General features: G+C 38.7%; 1 protein-coding gene across 4 annotated transcripts in view; it reads left to right on the top strand.

Annotated features, from left to right (window-relative positions):
- Nucleotides 1-18,814, top strand: part of CACUL1 (CDK2 associated cullin domain 1) — a 53,781-nt gene that overhangs the window by 4,773 nt on the left and 30,194 nt on the right. For 3 of the 4 annotated variants that reach the window (XR_012662783.1, XM_075107272.1, XM_075107271.1), the window contains exons 2-4: nt 815-941; nt 5,514-5,616; nt 16,242-16,337. Coding sequence is in view for 3 of the 4 variants with exons in the window: in XM_075107272.1 (XP_074963373.1) it covers nt 815-941; nt 5,514-5,616; nt 16,242-16,337 (326 nt within the window). In the remaining variant the exon portion in view is untranslated. The remainder of the gene's footprint in view (nt 1-814; nt 942-5,513; nt 5,617-16,241; nt 16,338-18,814) is intronic. The other variant, XM_075107273.1, reaches the window with a different exon arrangement.

Raw genomic sequence — 18,814 nt, 5'->3', positions numbered from 1 at the left:
ACCGTGGTTGCTTCTGGAACTTGGCCATGTGTGGTTAGTTCAGATATCCTCCATCAAAAGAGAGAGATTAAAACTCTTCTGTATCTGTGAAGGCATGCTGAGTGGCTTGCGCAAGAGGGTGCAGTTGGGCAGCTCAGGAGGAAAATCAGGGAGTGACAGGGAACTCTAATTTAAATGCCTCCTATTCTTCCCTGTGTTGATTCTTATCTGGAAAAGGAGTATTATTGTGCCTGCTAGAGGGGGAACTGTAATATGGATCCAAAAAAGTTGCCTGGGAGCCTAACTGCAATTGAGGGCAGAGGGAATTGCATCAGCTTTTAGGCCAAGGAAGCTGCTGGTCCCACCTGAGACTTGTAAAATTAATAAATCTGCTGGGAAGGAGTATTTCAAAAACTACCAGTCTTGGCCAAAGCTTGTTCTCCTTCATGTGAGGACCCAGTGTTAATTGTTGAGTCTGGACACCCACAAACTTGCATAATCCATGAATCTGAACTAGCTACTGAACTACCTTTTTTTTTTTAATTATTATATTGCCATGTTACAACTCCCAGGAGTTTGTTTTTCCCTGCTGCTTGGGCCCCTAAGAAATACCCAAGCATCAGTTTGGCAGGTTTTCTGATTTTATTTTATTTTCTGTAAATAAAAAGGTACAAATTCAAGTCTGGGCTTTTGTTTTAGATGAGGTTATCTTAGCAGAACTGTTCCCAGTGTTTTTTTGGCCAGCTTATTGGTATGATCTGAAATTGCGGAGCATTCACTTGCTTTTAATCTTTTAGCTAAAGTTACTAAATGTAGTTTTGTCTTTTTCTTGTAGTAATGAATGTTATAACAATTGAAGACTATAAGAGCACATATTGGCCAAAGTTGGATAGTGCCATAGATCAGCTTTTAACTCAGAGTCCTGGTGACTACATCCCTATCTCCTATGAACAAATATACAGGTAAGGAAATAATTTAAGTGTTATGTTACTTTTTTGTCTTTAAACTAAATGTTTGTTTTATCTTGGAGCCTATGCATATGTCATATTTTGTATTTATGAGGAGGAAAGTGGGAAGGTTATGTGAAGTACAATATTGTTTAAATGGTTGGAATGAGTGAATAATAGGTATGTATCTTGACATCCCCTGTTAACAGGAGTAAATGCTAAAGAAATGAAATGCCTAAGTGCTGAAAACATTAACATTAAAGCAAGCTCCACCACGGTTGTTTAGTGTAATTATTAAGAAATGTATTAAAGTTTCAACATTCATTTCCTCAAAGGGAAGAAGAGACTGGCACAGTAGGTGTTTGACAATGTTTCCAAACGCTTCTTTGTCATGTCTAATAGGAACCAATTTGGTGCAACAGAGGTGCAGAAGTAAACAGAAGCAACTGGTGCCGAGGTCCATCCATTTAAACTGTCATTTGTGTGTTTTGCATTGGGTAGATTGGTCTGATTTCCCCCTTGCCCAGCCATCCTGCGGCAGGTGCAGTTAGAGACTGCCTGAAGCGCTGACACAAGGTTCAGTCTTTTATATCTCCATTCTTGTCTGGAGAACACTTGATTTGTACCTGGCCTGAAGCTGCAGTTTACTTTGCTTTAAAAGGGATCTAGTCACACACCAGGACTGCCCTGCAGTCTAAGCTAGCGCACAGTAGTGGGGACGGTAGGGGATTTGCTTCAAAACCACACTACTGCTCCAAACCAAAATGCTAAAAGCTTTAGAGACCTGGCAGTTTCTTAGGAGACTGGCAAAAATGGCAATTTTTGTTCCGTAGGTGACAGGTATCCAGGATGTTGGTAAACAGGGTGGAAATTGGATAGCTGCTGCTACATTTACTGGAGAAGATGGTGTTAAAAGTACTGGCCTTTGCCAGCAACAGAACTAGTAGCACTGCTGTCCTGGTTTTCTTCACCATAGTGTTGCACTCTATGAAATAACACTGGCAGCTCGGTCACTGATTGCTCCTTTTAGCGGCTTTCAGCTCTGTTGTCTCCTGCCTGCTTTCTTTTAGCTGCTTTGTCTTGGGAAAGTTTGGATTAGGGAACCAGATCCAAGAATGGCAGATGTTTAGTCTTCCTTCTTAACTCCATTTAAAAACTTTAATAAACTTCCTCTTTCCTTTCTAAACTTTTGGAACTGCTGTTATCAGGACTCAGACATCATCATGTGTGTAACTAGTTGAGATGGTCAATTTGAATTGAGAGACATTGTGCAGCTATAGTGTAAGTCATCAAAATCCTTTTCCTCGCTTGAAATATCCAACATGCAAACAGCCGTCAGAGTTAAGCCAACATATCTGGATAGTAATCTCTGATAGAGTAGGTGTGCAAAATTAATCTACACCGAGTTATGGTTTTCAGATAACTGCAGTTCATCTTTGTCATCTTTTTACTGCTCAAAAATTTTATTTATTAAAGGAATAATGAGGTTTAAGCTTCTTGTAGATAACCCTTATACACCAGGGTGACATGATGCAGTGTTGTAATGATGCGTAGATGTCTGTTGCATGTATTTTACCAATATGAAAGATTGTCTGTAGTTTAGTATTACTGATAAAGCTAGTGTGTCAGTTGAAGTTTTCTTACAAAATTATATTTGTGGATGTAATTTCTCTGACACAGCCTCTTCCAACCAGGAGGTTTTTAAAAATTTATTTTAGTCCCTTTGCTTGTCTTATAGTCTAGACAACATAGATTGAGAATGGAAGAAAAACTGCCCTTTTTTTGTTGAATTTAATGATGATGCTTGCTTGGAGTATTACAGAAAGTGTGTAGGAGACTTGAGGCTTAGGTACTCTCTGCTTCCCTAGGCTAGTTTTTTAGTCTGAGTAAAGGATGTTTTTTGAAGTGGTTCAAACAGCTAGGTATCTTTTGTATGTTTTTTTTTACAATGAAACTGAGCTGAAAATACAATGGTCTTTTGGATCGTTTCTGTGCTAACTAAAGGAATCGAGGTATCCATAATGCAAACTCAAAATATATAATTAAATGCCAAAACTACTAGATTTTACTTGATCAGTGGTAACTGTAGGTCTCTAATCCACAGCAGTGAAAGCTAGGAGTTAACTTCAAAGGTATGTGTGCAGATTTTTGCCACAGATCAGTTTACCCATAAGGTATCAAAGTGTGGTTAGTGACTGTTTTAATCTTTGAGTCTGAAGCCTGTCTGTGCATAGTCACTTCCCATTAAAAGGGTTAAATATATTGACAGAGAGATGTGAAGGAAACCTTGAGATGAGGAAGGTGTGTGAACAGCTAAGTTGTACTTCTGCTGACTGTTACGACTGCCTCCAAGGTATGCTGTAGTTAGATCGCTGTTCTTCAGAACATCTTACAGATTTTCATCCCTCTCAATAAATGCTTCTCTTCTAATGTCCTGCTTGGGTCTTCCTTTTCCTAAGGCATTTGGTTATGCTAAAAGACTAACAAGCTGCTGACTTCTTTTGGGTAATAGCAGGGCAAGGATGATTCACAGAATCGGCCCAGAATCAGGAACTGAAAACAGGATCTGAAAATGGGGAAGGAACCTCTAAATAGAAATGTCCAAATAAAATGTAAGCACACTCTGCCTGGACATACAAAGATTGGTGTTTGACTGCAGAATGTGTTGCAGAAGTAGGCATAGCAATATTGTATGTAGCACTAAGCAGATGTGTACTTTAAAATTCAGTTTAGCTACATCACTTCTAACAAAGTAATCAATTTCTGGAAGTGGCTGTATACTGGTTAGTTATGGAGCAAACAAACATACAGCCATTTGCTGCTGTTACCTAGCTGGGTGGTTTGTAAGGGATCACAAAAATCTGGCTTTTCTTATCACTGTTTCTCTCTCTGATCCAAATTAAATTGGTATTTTTCCTATTAGCGCATCATACCAAAATGTCTTTTGCACGTGCTTGTTCCAAAATAGGATCTATTTGTAGGCTTCATGTGAAAGAAGCAGGACTTCTTTGACCATTATTTAAATAATATCAAACTACAGATACTCAATTATTTTCAAAATATAATAGTAGGAGAGGTGTGGGAACTCTTTGGGTTTTTAAAAATAGCATGGTTTGCCAAATGAGAAGACTGCATAGGGATGAATGCTGTATTCGTGGTGCTTTGGAAATAGTCAGAGGATATAGATACAAACTTCTAAAAGGTGAAGAAGTGTTAAATATGTTACTTAGAAATCAAGTGTCTTCAAATAATGCAAAATCTTCCAGAAGAATTTGAGAGTGGCAGTTATTGAATGAGAGCACTGTTTTGGCCCCTGGAGGCTTGGAGGTGCTTAACCTCTCACTTGCATTAGAAAACTCCAATAGCCCATGGTTTGTGGTTGTTTTAATCCCACATTTGTAGTTTGTCATTGTACCACCTTCTCAGTAGAGAATTGGAATGTTTTAATTCCCTTACAGACAGTGTTGCTGTACCATAGCTTTAGGCTTTTGGTGCTATTAAAAACCTGCAGAATTCAAGTCTGGCGCCTGGACCTTGCTGGAAATAGTGTTTGTGCACATCCTAAGTAGCAGTCTCTGGCTGAAATTGCTCGCTGTCACAGTACTCTGTACAGGGGGATGGAGGGAGAGGGGGGGCAGAACAGGGGCGTGGGCAGGAGATTTGGCTTGCCCAGGATATCAGGTGAAGTCTTCCTTGTGCCTCTTGACTTTTGGCAGCTAGCTTTCAAAATGCTGACTTCAAAGAATGAAAGCACTCAAGAGGAGTAAAAGCTGCTTGGTACAGCTAGTGTCCGTTTTAGTGCTGTCAATGATAACTACCTTAATGTAACTTCTTGCTGAAAATAATACAGGTATTTGTTTTACAAAAGTTGTAAATAAGTTTTCAATACATAGCCTTATTTTGCAGATATGTTACATTGTAGTATGAGAGCAATGAAATGTTCTTTAAAAACAAAGATAGCACTGAAGATCAGCATTCATACAACCAAGCCATGGAATGTAGCATTCCAGTTTTGTTGCTCTTTCTCTGCATCTTTGTTGTTAAAAGAGTTTTCTCAGAATTTAAGTAACAAAGGATGGAGTAATATGCTTGGGTCTGTAGTTTTAAATCTTTTGCTGTTTCTTTTTAAAACGCTAGCACAGTTTTGGTGCAACTTCTCTGACTGTCGGTGTTGCCCTTCTTTTAATAGGGGTTTTGCCCTAGAATATGCATATAGTCATTAAGCCTGCTTATTTTAATGGAGACTTCAGTCACGTAGGAGAGACATAAGCCAAAATTAGGAGTGTGCTGTTGACAGAATTATCCTGGCTGTTCTGAAGTGCACTCTTAACTCTTAAGAGAACTCATTGTAAGTTATGGTGGCGTCGGGGAGGGGGACTGGGACAGACACACCAGAGCCTCCAGGGGAGACTTAAGAGCCTGCTGGAGCTCATTCCAAGCATAGGGCTATATTTAAAAGTTTAGCCATCATTCAGTTAACTCTGTTGTCCTCTAAATTGAGACTTGAACAAAATATTTTTGAAGTCTGTTACCCTTCATTGCAAACTGTTGTAAGTTCATTGTTTGTTCCTATATTTGTTTCTGCAGTTGTGTGTATAAGTGTGTATGCCAGCAGCATTCGGAACAGATGTATAGTGACCTAATAAAAAAGATAACTAACCACTTAGAGAGAGTCTCAAAGGAGCTGCAGGTAAGAAGCTGCACAATCTAATTCTGTCTTTCCTGGGATCTGTGATTATATCAGAGCAGCATGTAGATGGCCCATGGAGGGGATTGCTGTTAAGACTGATTTATACTAGCTTACTAAATTGTGGAGTACTTCATTCACTAACTGGCTGTCAGACAGAATGCCAGCTACTAGATGCAATTGCATGGCACTGATTAGCCTTAGAGAGCTGAACCATGTGGAGAGCAGTGGCTCAACTTGAATGTGTAATATAGAATCAAAGACCAGGAAAAAAAGAACAGGAAATCTACAGTATAATCTAGGATGTAAACGCTTCAGTAAAACGTGATCTGTGCACGACATGGATGTCTGCCATCGCTGCGTTACTCTATATAAACGTTTTATGGTCCCTGTGCATCAAAAGCAGCACAAAAGGGAAAATCTAAAGGAAAAAAATTGAAGTGAATTAAATATGAATTGTGAAAAATAAGTTAGAAATTATTGCATATGAAAGTTTTGTGCTACAGTTTATTCTGCGTTTTTCTTGCCTATCTCTAGGTGTCAGTGGTTTACAACAGTCGTAATACAGTTTGTATATCCCTGTCCTTCTCTGCATCTTATTTGTGCATCCATGTTTTCATGTGTGTTCCTTGCTGAAAATTCCTTTTAGGCTAGAATCTTCAGACATGTTCTTGAAATTGTCATTGCTGTAGCAGCAACACTTTTTTATTTCCTTACAGCTTTTGTCACTTCCATAACTGATGTTTGAGTTCTGTACTGACTTGCAGTGCTGTCAAGTAGAGATGCCAGATACAAAGGGACCCTAAACTACAGCAGCTTCCTCAGTGCTTTTAACAATGGGTAACTGATTTGTCAGTCAAAAGCAGTCTTACTACATTTAACTGCATCAGGTGCTTCTGCCTAAACGTGTGTTCCTATCAAAATAGATAGCACTGTGATTGCTCTTACGTCATGCTTATTTCAGTCTTTTCCTCTTGTTGCTTTCCTTATAAAGAAAAACAACCACCCAGCATTTAATGGGCATGGCCTTTGGGGCAGTCTTCGACTATAAAATAACTAGGTCGTCTTGAGCTAGGCTCTCTGCTTCTTTTCTCTTAAAATTTCTTTATTCCTTGTGGAATGACAGCCTCTGTATTCTATAAAAATTCATCTGAGTGGATGGATGTAGTATTTAAAATAAAGCCTTCCCTTGGTTCTGCTGAGCTGGAGCAGCCTGCACACTTCTGATTGTGAGACCTACAAATCATTGCAGCTGTATAGGTCTGGCCGGTTCTGATACATCCCATGGTACTGCATTACTTTGCTTTGAATTTGGGAATACCCCAAATCCTTTACTCTGTGGTAGTCCTTGATTTTTTTTTTTTTTCTCTCTAAAGTTCCAAAACTGAGGCAGCTGCTTTTGAAGTTTGCTTTAGCACATATGTGCATTAACTACTTCTACCTAAAACCAAGGCTGCCTTCTGACCATCAGCTGTTGAAAGAATAGGGACAACTATTTAATGCAATCTTTGTCTTGCAAAAGTTCCCTTATGTAGGTTAGACACACCTTGTGGCAGGTGGCAAGAGGACTGTAATATAACACGATATCATCTTTGGGTGTATTACATGTGTTTTGTCTGATGTGAACATGACTTTGGTTTCAGATGGTAAATCCATCTTTTTGAGCTGCTTGAAGTAAACCTCAGAAAATTGTCCTGTAAAGAAACCACTTCAACTCTCAGTTGTGAAATTTTCACTTTACTACAGTATATTTTATTATCCTGATAGCTCTTGATCTTAATACATTTTGGTGACACTCAGTCACTTGGGTTTTACGTTGAAAATGTGGTGCTAGGTCTTTACCCTAACAACAACAAAAAATTACTTTGTAAATGTTGGTCATTTGGAATTTTCTGGTTCATGCAGGCAAACAATAAAAAAGCTATGTATGTGAAGCCTTTTAATGTACAATATGTGGTGTTCTGCTTTCTCTGACATAAGCTCATTCCACCTGACAACAATAATTAATCTGTTTGTAGAGTTCTGTTTAATTGGCAGAGGTTTAAATGTAGCCCAATGTAAGCAGGAATGTTGGTTTGTGTGAGAAAGCCAATGAACATGAAAACTGAAGCGGCAGGCAAATGCTATGTCTTATTCGGGACAAGTCGAGCAACTTTGTGTGCAAGCGCAACAGTTTAATGGCAGGTAGATTGCAGAATATCTGCATGTAACCAACATGCCAGAGCAAGCTGTTTCCTACAGGAACCATTCAGCAACAGCAAAAGCAGTAAAACTGTCAGTTATTGAACACTGGAAGTGGGAACATCCCAGGGGACTGGTCAGACTTGCTCTTGCATGGTTTTAGCCTTGCTGGAGTTTGCTGACTTCAGCTGAGGCCAGCTGGTCAGGCAAGCTGAGGGCTAAGCAAACAGCAGAGCAAATAAATACAGGGGAAATAAATACAGGGAGTTCCTGCAGTGAATGCCACACAGAAAGATGACAGAGTGGTGGGTGTCCCAGGCGCTGCTGCTGGGGCCTCACGGTCACACAGGGACATGCACACACTCCCTGGTCGTCCCCTGTGTGACTTCTGCTCTTCTGGACTGCAGGACAGCTTGTGTGGCGTTGGTGTCTGTTGCCACATGCATTCCTGAAGGTCTGCTTTGCAGATTTTCACCTCAAAAAAAATTAATTTTCAGTGGTGGCAGAGGCATTATGAAAATGTGGGTGGGCTGATGTATTATCTGCATGTTAGATATTGGGTGAAGGGCAGTGAACGTTGCCTGCCGAGTAATAGTACATTTAAATGAGATAAATTGCTTGTCATCAGACCATCAGCTCTTTGAGATGGGGCCTCCTATATCCCAAGACGTTTCTAGCTCCCTCCTTATTATGTGTGTAAGTAAATTATGCGCTCTTCAGGCTGTTTCAGTTACAGAGAGACTCTGAGCAAGGATTGCCTTGTGTTCATGCAATCAGTGTCTGACCAGCTTCTCTGCATTAGTAAGTCTGAGTTTTGCCATGTGGAGCTTCTAGTAATTTAGAATTAAATTTCCCTAATTCTTAAGTGATCAGAATTTTGGAATTTGTGTGCTTAAAAAAAATAATGGGTGGCTGCAGATAACACAAATGAACATGTTTCCTGTTGTCTTGAGGTCTCTGAAGCCTGTAGTATACAGATGATTTTTTCCAAGATGCTTTATTTGGAAACATTTTATTGGTAATGGGCAGAGCCCATTATGTTGTGGTTTAAAATAATGATGGCTGTTTTTGTGGGTAAGTGCTGAGTCATTCACATGTATAAGGTAAGGTGGATACATAGGCATATGCTTTCAAATTAAATACATCTCTTTTTAAAATGAATAAAACTGTATTTGCATTATGTACTAGTGTTTCTGGCTTAATTTATGCACTGTGATGAAGTAATCTAAAATCAAGTACTCTGCCCATTACATATCTTTTCAGCAAAAGACACTGGAAAGTACTTTGAGCATTGCCAAATCAAAATGCACTGAGGCACTGAGCTGGCCCATGACAAAAGTAGCTTTTTTGTGCAAGTGGAGTGGAATATTTTAATTTTATTTAGAATAATCTCATTAATTCCTTTAGGAAATGACTTAGAGCTGGAAAGCAGTTTTTTGTCATGTTGCACCATTTTCTTTAATTTTTAGAAAAAGGGATCTATTGTTTTCTGTTTGTGTGTGTGTTGTTTGGTTTGGGATTTTTTCCTTTTTGTCTTGACCAGAAACAGTTGAATTCACTAACTGTATTTAATTTTTATGGTCCTTGAAGTTAATAAGTGAGAATCAGTCTCTGAGTAAATAAACACTGGTTTGCTTGTGTTGTTTCTATTTTAAATCAAACAGAAGTAGTAGAGCTAAAGCACCAGGATTTCTTGCTTAAATTCTGTCTAAAAAGCATTGGATTAAATTTGGATGCAATTGTTGATAGTGTACTTTGGCTCTTGAACACTCCAGAGGGCTTTGGGTTTTTCTCCTCTAGTATGTCTTGAAATATATATGTATGTGTATGTGTTATCTTTTTTATTATTAAGAACAGTATTTTTTTATTATGAACATGGCTGAACTGAGCAGTCACTGGTGTTGGTAGAAAATTTTGCATGGCGGTCGTGTGGCCCCAGGACCTGGAGATTTAAAGTCTTCACTGTGCAATGCCAGAAAGCTATCCTGCCTCATATTAATCCTTACAACTTCTCAGCCTTCTGTCTTGACAGCTCTCAAACCAGTCTGTGCATTGTATGCAAATATCTTCTCGCCTATTGTTTCCTTGGAAGAATATGCGTCGGAGTCAGGTTATTGTAAAAGCCATCCCACTATTTTGAGGAGTGCCAGATCTCTGGGAACCTTGCATCATGTCACTTTTGGTTGCCATCTGTTCTTAAAAATGTCAGCAATATCTGTTGTGGGCAATCTGTTCCTTCCTTGCCTTTTCCTTTTTCTTTTCTCTCTCATGTTTACCTTTCACTCGTCCCCTGTGATTATATGGAGTTTTGCCATCCAGTGGTGAGAAGCCTGTCACTTACTGCCCCAACTCTTTCTGAAACATTAATCTGTTAAATATAGATGCCTTACTCCAAACTTCAGATTAGGTTCTGAACTTCCTTGTTTGTCTTTTAAAAACAGTTGTGTAACTTCCAGTATTTCTGCTGATTATAGGAGTTAAAGCATGAAGCTTAAGTGTCTTGTTACGTTTACCTTGTGAGCTTTGCATACAGCCAGGGTGGTATAAAAGTGCATCCAAGTAGTGCTTTGAGAGACTGGTAAAAGTGAACTTCTGACTGTGGGCAGAGTTATATACTGGGCACCACCTCATAGCACTTCTTGATATTTATACTTTAAGGTAATATACTTTAAGGTAACTTTACCCCAGACTGCTTTGTAGATACATTTTGCTTTCCTTCCAAGGTGCGCTGATGATTACATTACCTTTATATAGTGCTATATTGTAACTGAGCAGTTACGCCAGTTTGTAAGAGAGAAATTTTGACAACATCACCTGTGGCTGTTTTTTGTGTAAACTTAGTAAAACAGATTGCTAATGAAGTTATGATTAGACTTCAGTAATGTACTAATGGGAGACTAGGTTATATACCCCACCCATGTGAAGAAGCCCATTCTTACTATGCTGTTTGTGTGGGCATTGCCTGACTTGCTAGCTAAATCAGTAGTGAGCTGCCTTCACGATTCATGTCTCATCTCTTGTAGCATAGAAATAACACTCACATTAGCTCTCGTTAGTTTGAAGTCTGGTTCCCTGAAATAATTTCCATAGTTGCAGTGGTTTCTCAGACACTTATGTAGAGAACAAATCTGCTGCCTTTATGTTCTGCCTTTAGAAAAGATCAGAAATAGACGTGGAAAATTGAAACTGAGAACTTGCATGTCCTAACTCTTTTCTTACTAAGCATGTTCAACCACTAGTGTTTCTTAAAGGCCATTTGAGTCAACAGCATGTTCTGTTAATATCGACAGTCCATTTCTTAAAGAAGAGACTCAGACTGGCCATTAATCTGGTCCATAATATTTAAAAGGGGAGGGGGGGGGAATCCGAACATCCAGTGCCATAGGCATTTATCCATCTGTTTTGCTGGGGGAACATTTGCTTAATTTTATGTGAAACAAGCCTTTACTACTGTGAATCACACTGAATTGAATCAGATTAAATGAATGATCGGTATTACAACACAGAGGGCAGAAAGCAGAAGTACTAGAAATGTGTGCATATCAAAAAGATGGCTTTTGACTTGAGGTAGGGGTCACTGTTTTGCTAGAATTGCCACTATAAATGGCATTGATGTGAGGAAGCTAACCTGAGCAAAGCACCCTTGCCTGCAGCTTTTTGGAAGGGCTTGTATCCCTGCAGTCATTTTTAGTTCCTTGCCACACTACACTGGGTGCTGCAGGCCCTGATGCAATTACAGAAAGGTATAAGTAAATATGGCAGAAATGAAGATGTTTTTACTAGATAGTAAGAAATCTTAAGATCCTTTTCTATTAAACAGGATGTTAATGTTCCTTAGGTACAATGTAGTTTTGTTTTACAAACATGTAGAGTGGAAATGAAAACGTGGCCGCCTTCTGCTACCCTGCTCTAAGACAATTCTGTGTGAGTATGTCACGATACTGTACAGCTTTGGCCAGCTTTGAGTGCAGACTTGAACGGGAAGACGCAGTCAGTCTTTGTACTTAGGCTTGACGCCTGTTTTTTGTAAAGATTTTTAGTTGTACCTTTGTCTAGTGAGGTAGACCTGGGTATCACATAAATTGTCTGCAAGGCAAATTAAACAAATTACATTTTCTTGAGAAAGAATAAAAACTGGTTTAAGAGACTCAGACCGCTTACATGAATAGCAGGTTAATTTGTGTAGTCATAGCTGTTCTCCCTTTCGTTTGGCAGGCATGGGAAAGATGCTGCAGCATGTATGCTGGCATTTTGTCAGCGAGCATGTTCCCAGGAAAATGGAATTGTTCATTCAACATATGAATGTAAGCTTTACTGGATATGTTGCTGATTGTGCCAGATGATTCTTCATGAACAGATTAACTTTGGTGTTCCTCAAGCAAAGAACTGTTGTCACTCTTCCTTGTGAGCTGTTTCTGAGTTGTCTTGAGCCAGCAGCATGTCTTCTGGTTTCATTCATATGTTCAGCCAAAGAATGACATTCAAACTGAAAAAGCCCACATCTTTTTCATGTATACAGTTTCTTGCCCACAAGTACACTGAAATGCCTAGATATTAGATTTCAAATAAGGGAAGGGTAATGTAGTATACTGGGTCTCTAATTGCTTGTTTTGTTTGAACAAAACATGTCTGTCTTACATGGCATCCTTTCTCGAATGTGTTTTCTTGGAACTTCTCATTTCTGTTGGTGCTGAGATGACCACTACAGTCTGTAAAGAGATTGAATTATGTCCTGAACATCAGCTTTTAACAGCAGCCATTGTATTTTATGCCAATAAGTAGTCAACTCAAAAGAAAGCTGAAGATGTTAAACAAATGCAACTGCATCATGATTTGAGAAACCTGACCAAACGTTTGGTGCTCCCGTGGACAGACGCACTATATAGTTGCTACTGAAAAACTGTTCTTATCCCTATGCATGGTAGATTGAGAGCAAATGTTAGGGAGAATTTAAGCTGTCTCCCCATATAGGGTGTCTTAATAAAAAAATCCCAACAAACCAAACACACACAAACAAACAAACCCCAAACAACAAAAATAAACTAGCCCATAAAAAACCAAACTGATTTTACATTTTCGTAGGATTCAGGATGGGGAGTGAAGGATCAAATGATCCTCTTTCCTGGAAAACTTTAGGCTAGCAGTATATCTTTCTTTCTTTGAATAGCTTCTGCAATACATCCCTCAGGTAAGAGAGGAGTGGTTTTTAAAGACTTAGTATTTTCTGGGGGGTTCTAAGAAGCAAATGTCATTCTTAATTCTGCTCCCCCCGTAATTAAAACAGCTAAACGTACGTGTTTCTTTTCTGGACTAAGACCAAGAGTGAACAACATCAGCCTAACATTTTCTTTCTTTTTTTATAATAGCTGTAGCTGAATAAATACAGATTTTTAAATGCAAGTTCTACTCAGTTGATGGCCATTTAATAGAAAAATCTTAGCAACATCTATTTACTCATGAATTTGATGCCACGCACTTTTATAAAGTTCATGTAGTTGCTATAAAGCTAGTCCCACTCCAGTTACTGTCTTATTAATGTGAATGTAGAGATGTGGAGAAAGTTCCTATGCTCAAAGAAGTAATTGATTTCAGTCTAGCAGTTCTGAGCAGCCACACAGTAACACCCTAATGAACAGAAAACAGGTGGTTCTGTTTTCCCCACACAGATTATGATAATTCATAGATAAGATGTGAAAATAATATTATTGATTTCTCTTTGGCTTGGGTTTTTTGTTAGTTTACAAGTCAAGCAATAATTGAGGGGAGTTGGTTTTCTCAGGGAGCTCTTTGGGGTTTGTTTTTTGTTTGTTGTTGTTGTTGTTTTTTTTTTTTTTAAACAGAGTCAGGTAGTGAGTGCTTTCCTGTTAGTTTCTTGACTATTGAGGCTTTACAGGAAACACATTCAGGAAAATAAAACTGAAAGGTAACATCTTATGCTGACAAAGCAGTGAACACTGTGATTTTGCATTCTAGAGGTTAAGACCGAGGCCTGATATTTGTCTGACAGCAGTGAGTGCTTCCGCTGAAGCTGTCAGGACTTTTCTTGGCGTTTTTTGTCTTTATCTAGAGTAGTTGTTTTCCGCTTGGTTGCAAAGTGGTGGTGGTCAACAGATTCTTCCGTTAAAAGACACTTGAAGTTGTTCTCAGGATACAGCTGGGTGTGCAGTTGTTGTTCTCTCTTTTAAAATCTCTTCCTTCATGTGACAGATTTTGTGAGGTGAGCTAGCAGAGTTTTCATCTTCAGTGGAGGAAAAAGATATTGATCCTTAATGTCCCCTGTAAAAGGGTGGCAGACTGGCGGTATATAATTTCCTAGAGTCTCTTTGTGGGATTAAATCACATACTGTTCAGACAACTTCTGTCTCTCTTTGTTGTTGGGAGGTGGGGATTTTTTTGGTGGTTGTTTTTCTTATTTTTTTATTTTGTTATATGAAAAGTGCAGACTGTCAGTGGTCAGTGTGAGAGAAGAGTGGTGCCCTGTGTCAGGCTATTGTCTCCTTTTGTCTGACATGTTCTTTGAAGTAGAATTTTCCTTTTTCTTTAATCTTAGAAGCTGTATACCAAGTATTTACAAATCAGTGTAAATCAGATTTAAAGTTGAGGTTAGAAAGGAGTGAAGCAGGAATATATACTGCTTAGAAATGCAGATTTCATTGCATGTTATTTGCAGCAAATTATATATGTAACTACATATAAGAGGAAGTCATTGGAGTTCATAGCCACTTTTATACATTGTTGGCATTTTGAACTAAAATTTGTTTGGCCACCCCTGAGAACTCTCTGCAATAAGATTAAAAGCTTATGGATCAAAAAACCATATATAACTTTTGGCAACAGCATACGGATTAATACTCTCTATTCCTTTGCCAGATTCTGAAACGCCTGCTCTGTATCGGTGTTTGCAGTGAAAATTACCCACGTGTCCATTAAGCATATTAAGGAGGGAGGCAAAAAAAGCTAGTTTAAAGGAGAAAAAAAAATATTTAGAATACTTGATAGAGCAAAAAGTCAACGTAAATTCTAACTGTTCTCTTAGGGCGCCTTGTGAATGTCCATACAAATGCTAAAAAATCTGCTTCATAAAGATAAGAGCTTTAAGTTCCGATAAGGTGATTGAGATGCAGCTAGCCTTGAGAGTTTCTCATGCCACAGGTGCTTTGGCTTTATAAAAGTCTTCAAGCTTGTTTTCTTGCAAGGTCCCAGTCACTGCTGCATCCTCCATCCTCTTCTGGCTTGGCACTGTCAGAGGAAAATGGTGTAAGGGAAGAGTAGTTTTGCTTCTCATTAGCAAGCAAAACTTCATTCTTGGGTGTGTGTAGGTGTGTATGTGTATATGAACAGTAGAAACTTAGGCAGCTACCTACCCCCTCCTCTGAAAAGACCATAGTAGGGAAAGCAGGAGTTTGGCCAGAGGCAGAGCACTGTATGTGGGTGGGTTGGGATGGAGAGGGGGATAGCAGGGGAGCACGTTACTCCAGCTCCGCTTCTGTTTCTGGGTGTGTGTAAGTGCACTCCTGAATGCGCTAACGCAGCCCCCCTGCATCTCTCCAAATAAATAGCTGTAAAAGAAATGGTCATTAATGCCTTCCATTTTTCTGCTTCCCTTCTCAATTTAACTTTGCTGCTGCAGAACAGATCTCTTTAGCTTCCTTATTTCGTTCTTTGGGAAAGATCGTATTGTACACAGAAAATAGCAGTGTTGCTGTGGGCTCTGCAAGGCCTATCAGAAAGCTGACACATTCAGGTTTTGCGTAGCAAAGTTTTCCTTGGGGCTGGCTCCAGGGTAATGCTGTGAGGTGGAGCACTGCCGTGGATTTCCATGGGCCTGATCTGGTGTGCAGGACACCAGACGCAGAGCTCTATCTGAAGACATTGCTTTGTAGTCCCTCCAACTCAACACCCTGAGTACTTACTTGCCTTACCTTAGGTGACCTAGCAAAAACTTAAAAATGTTTTCTGTGAAGGACAGTGCTCCCTGGAGCTGGAGGATGTGCCGCTTGCCAGCTCAGATGCAAAGCAGCAGCTTAATGCCACTGCTTTCTCAGAGTAAAAGCCTGCAGTGGGGTGGGAGCACACACCACAGCACTTCATGAAGTTTGGTTATGGATTCTAGGCATGACAGTTCTTTCAAAATGAAGGGCTGGTCTTTAGTAAGTGTTTTTACTTGCATATATGCTATAGCTAGTTTGTTACAGGCATACTGTATTTGTGACTGAATGGACCTTTTGCTGGGCAGTGACATATAGCCATAGGCAAAAACCGGTTACTGAAGAAAACTGTTTTTGCTGGAGGGAGTTATAGCAGAAACTCTGGAATGATGTGTGGCTTGCTTTGTGTGGAGTATCAAAGACTCTGTAGTTTTTGAGTTTGCTATGAAAGCATAGCCCATGCTGTTCCAGATCTTTCTCTTGTTCAAATTACAACCTGATTTTTACGGTTTCTTGCAGGCCAGCCCTCCAGATCTCTATATTGAAAGATTTAACGTAGCTCTTGGACAGTATATGGGAGCATTGCAGAGCATTGTGCCTCTTTTCATATATATGGTAAGTTTTAGAAAATTCTTTTCAAATAAAGTATGTCCATACACAAGATGCTGACTGAAAGTGAAAAGAATAAAATGCACCTATAATGATTTTTAACTTGTAGAACTCACGATTCATACTTGGTTTTGCTACCTCATAACAGTACTGATCAAGCTGCGTGGGGAGAGGAAGGGGAAGCTGTACTTTTAAATGTAGAGTTTTGCCATTGTTTTCTGCCCTAATATTTCTTTCCTGGGAGGGGGGGGAATGGTTTTTACTTTGATTGTAAAAATACCTTCCCAAACAGTTAGGTCATTATTTATATGTTTATGAACAGTGATAGTTCATTGGCTTGTTTTATGTTGGCTTGGTAATTTGGGCAGGCTACAGAGTTGACTATTTCTTGCTTTTAAATTGCACAGATTCAAACAAGACAAAGAAATGTATCTTGGGAATGTCTGTGTCACTTGGTAAAACAATTTAGAGCGTTGACTGGTTGAAGACAAACTGACATTCATAGCGCTGTCAGGCATACTTGCAGAGGTTCAGAAACTTTTGGCTATACGTGTTTGTTGTGCTGATTTTGTAGTATATGAAGTCTTCTATACCTCCTGAAGAAGTTTATAATTTGCATTGGTTTTGTCGAAGTGCCAAGACTTCTACTGATATTTTTTTAATGGTAATGAATAATTTAAGTTTGAAATTTGCCATTCTCCCAGAAACCGTCCTTACATTGGCATCACTTTGAAATAAAAACTAAAGGAAGTATTTATTGGTAAAGAAACTTTTTTTAAACAAAAAAAGCTTTAAACTTATTTAAATTAAATAAACCCAGAGCTCCTTAAAATTATCCTAACTGATAGCTTGCCAGAGTTTGACATCTCCTATGTTTCAGTGAATGCACCTGAAACCAGGTAATTTGCTACAGTCTTTCAGCATAGCCTTTTCACCGTATTGATTTGTTGCATTAAAAGAGGGATTTGCCTTTCTTGAACTGGGTGTCTTCTAAAGTACTCTTTATCAGTTAATCCAGAATGAAGTCCATAGCTTACAAGTGAAGCTGTAGCAAAGGGATGTGTTCCTGGCCATGACTTTCATTTTTTTTCTATCATGAAATGTTTGGGAAAAACTAGGAAGACACTTTTTTGCCCTGTTGCATTCACATATTTTCAGATGTAACCCATTTTTTTCACCTGTGTGTGCCTGACTCATTTATTGCAGGCAAGTGATTAAGCAGTCTCACAATTTAATATCCATTTACAAACTGAGAAGCTGTTCAGGTGTGTACTTTTGAGTGCTCAGATCTGTCACTAAGTTTTTTCCATCACAGAGGTCAAAATCTATCCTTAATGATTAAGACTGCAGTAAATAATGTCTAAAAAATATTTTTAGACACACAGACAGGTTTCACCATTATAACCTTTGTCTCTATGACCAGACCAGATGTAATTGCTGAATAGGTTGCCATATCTTGCTTTGCAGACAGTTGTGATATGGTGTTTGTATCTTCAAATGAGTGTTCTGTACACCTTCATTTCTTTTTTTAGAGTTTGAGTCTGACTGACATCAGAACATAATAAAAATGGTTAATGAGTAATAAACACCTGTAAAATGAATGGTTAAATAGGTGTTTTTTTTATTTGAGAACAAAGTAGAATGGAAGTACTGTATCATTTTAAAGGAGAAGTTTCTTTAAAGCATGACTAATGATTTGTTCAGGCAATAAAACTCTGATACTGCAAACACTTTCTCATTTAAGTGGCTTAATTCACGTTAGGTCGGAGAGTTAGTGACTTACATGATAGTTCCTCTTGCTGCCAAATGTAATACTGTTCTGGCTGATTTTGAAGGCTAATGTAAAATTAAGTCTCATACTTTTTCTCTGAAATAATTTATTAATCAGTGTTGCGCATGATGCGGAACATCTCCGGAGAAGTCAGGATGAAAAATGTTTTCCTCTCTTAGTTTTTTCTGTATGCATTTGGAAGTACTTTTACGTACAGCCACTCCTGCAATTTTACATTGTAGCATCTAATCAAGTTTTCTCTCATACAGCAGCAGCAGTTTCCTTTATTTGGAGAAGGAAATACAATTAAAAAACAAATGCAAGAGGTGAAAGCCTAATTATTCTACAGTATAAATTAGAGCTTTGCAGTTACTTTAATAGATACTTTCAATGTATTTTTAAGTGAAGAGGACAAAGTTGTTGAACTCTACCAAAAAAGGAAAGCCCTGCCATCTCTAATAAAAAGTCAGTGATGTGATTGCTTTCATCAGGAGTTTCCAAAGCTGTTGAGTTGCACTGATAAACTGTTCTGAAAGGATAATTATGTTGCTGCTTAGGAAAACTTTTAATAGGCATTTTAATATTTAAAAAAAATAATCTATGAAGCAAAAGAAAACCTAAAGTTTTTTTTTGTACAACTGGAATGTGTGTTTGTCCCTTGGTGGCCAAAAAAGACAGAGTATTTTGCCTTAGGCTTAGCCCTCTGTGTTTT

This window comes from Phalacrocorax aristotelis, chromosome 12 (assembly GCF_949628215.1).
Source record: "Phalacrocorax aristotelis chromosome 12, bGulAri2.1, whole genome shotgun sequence".
Classification (NCBI taxonomy): domain Eukaryota; kingdom Metazoa; phylum Chordata; class Aves; order Suliformes; family Phalacrocoracidae; genus Phalacrocorax; species Phalacrocorax aristotelis.
Note: the sequence above shows the minus strand (reverse complement) of the source record. Positions and strands in the feature narration are given on the sequence as shown.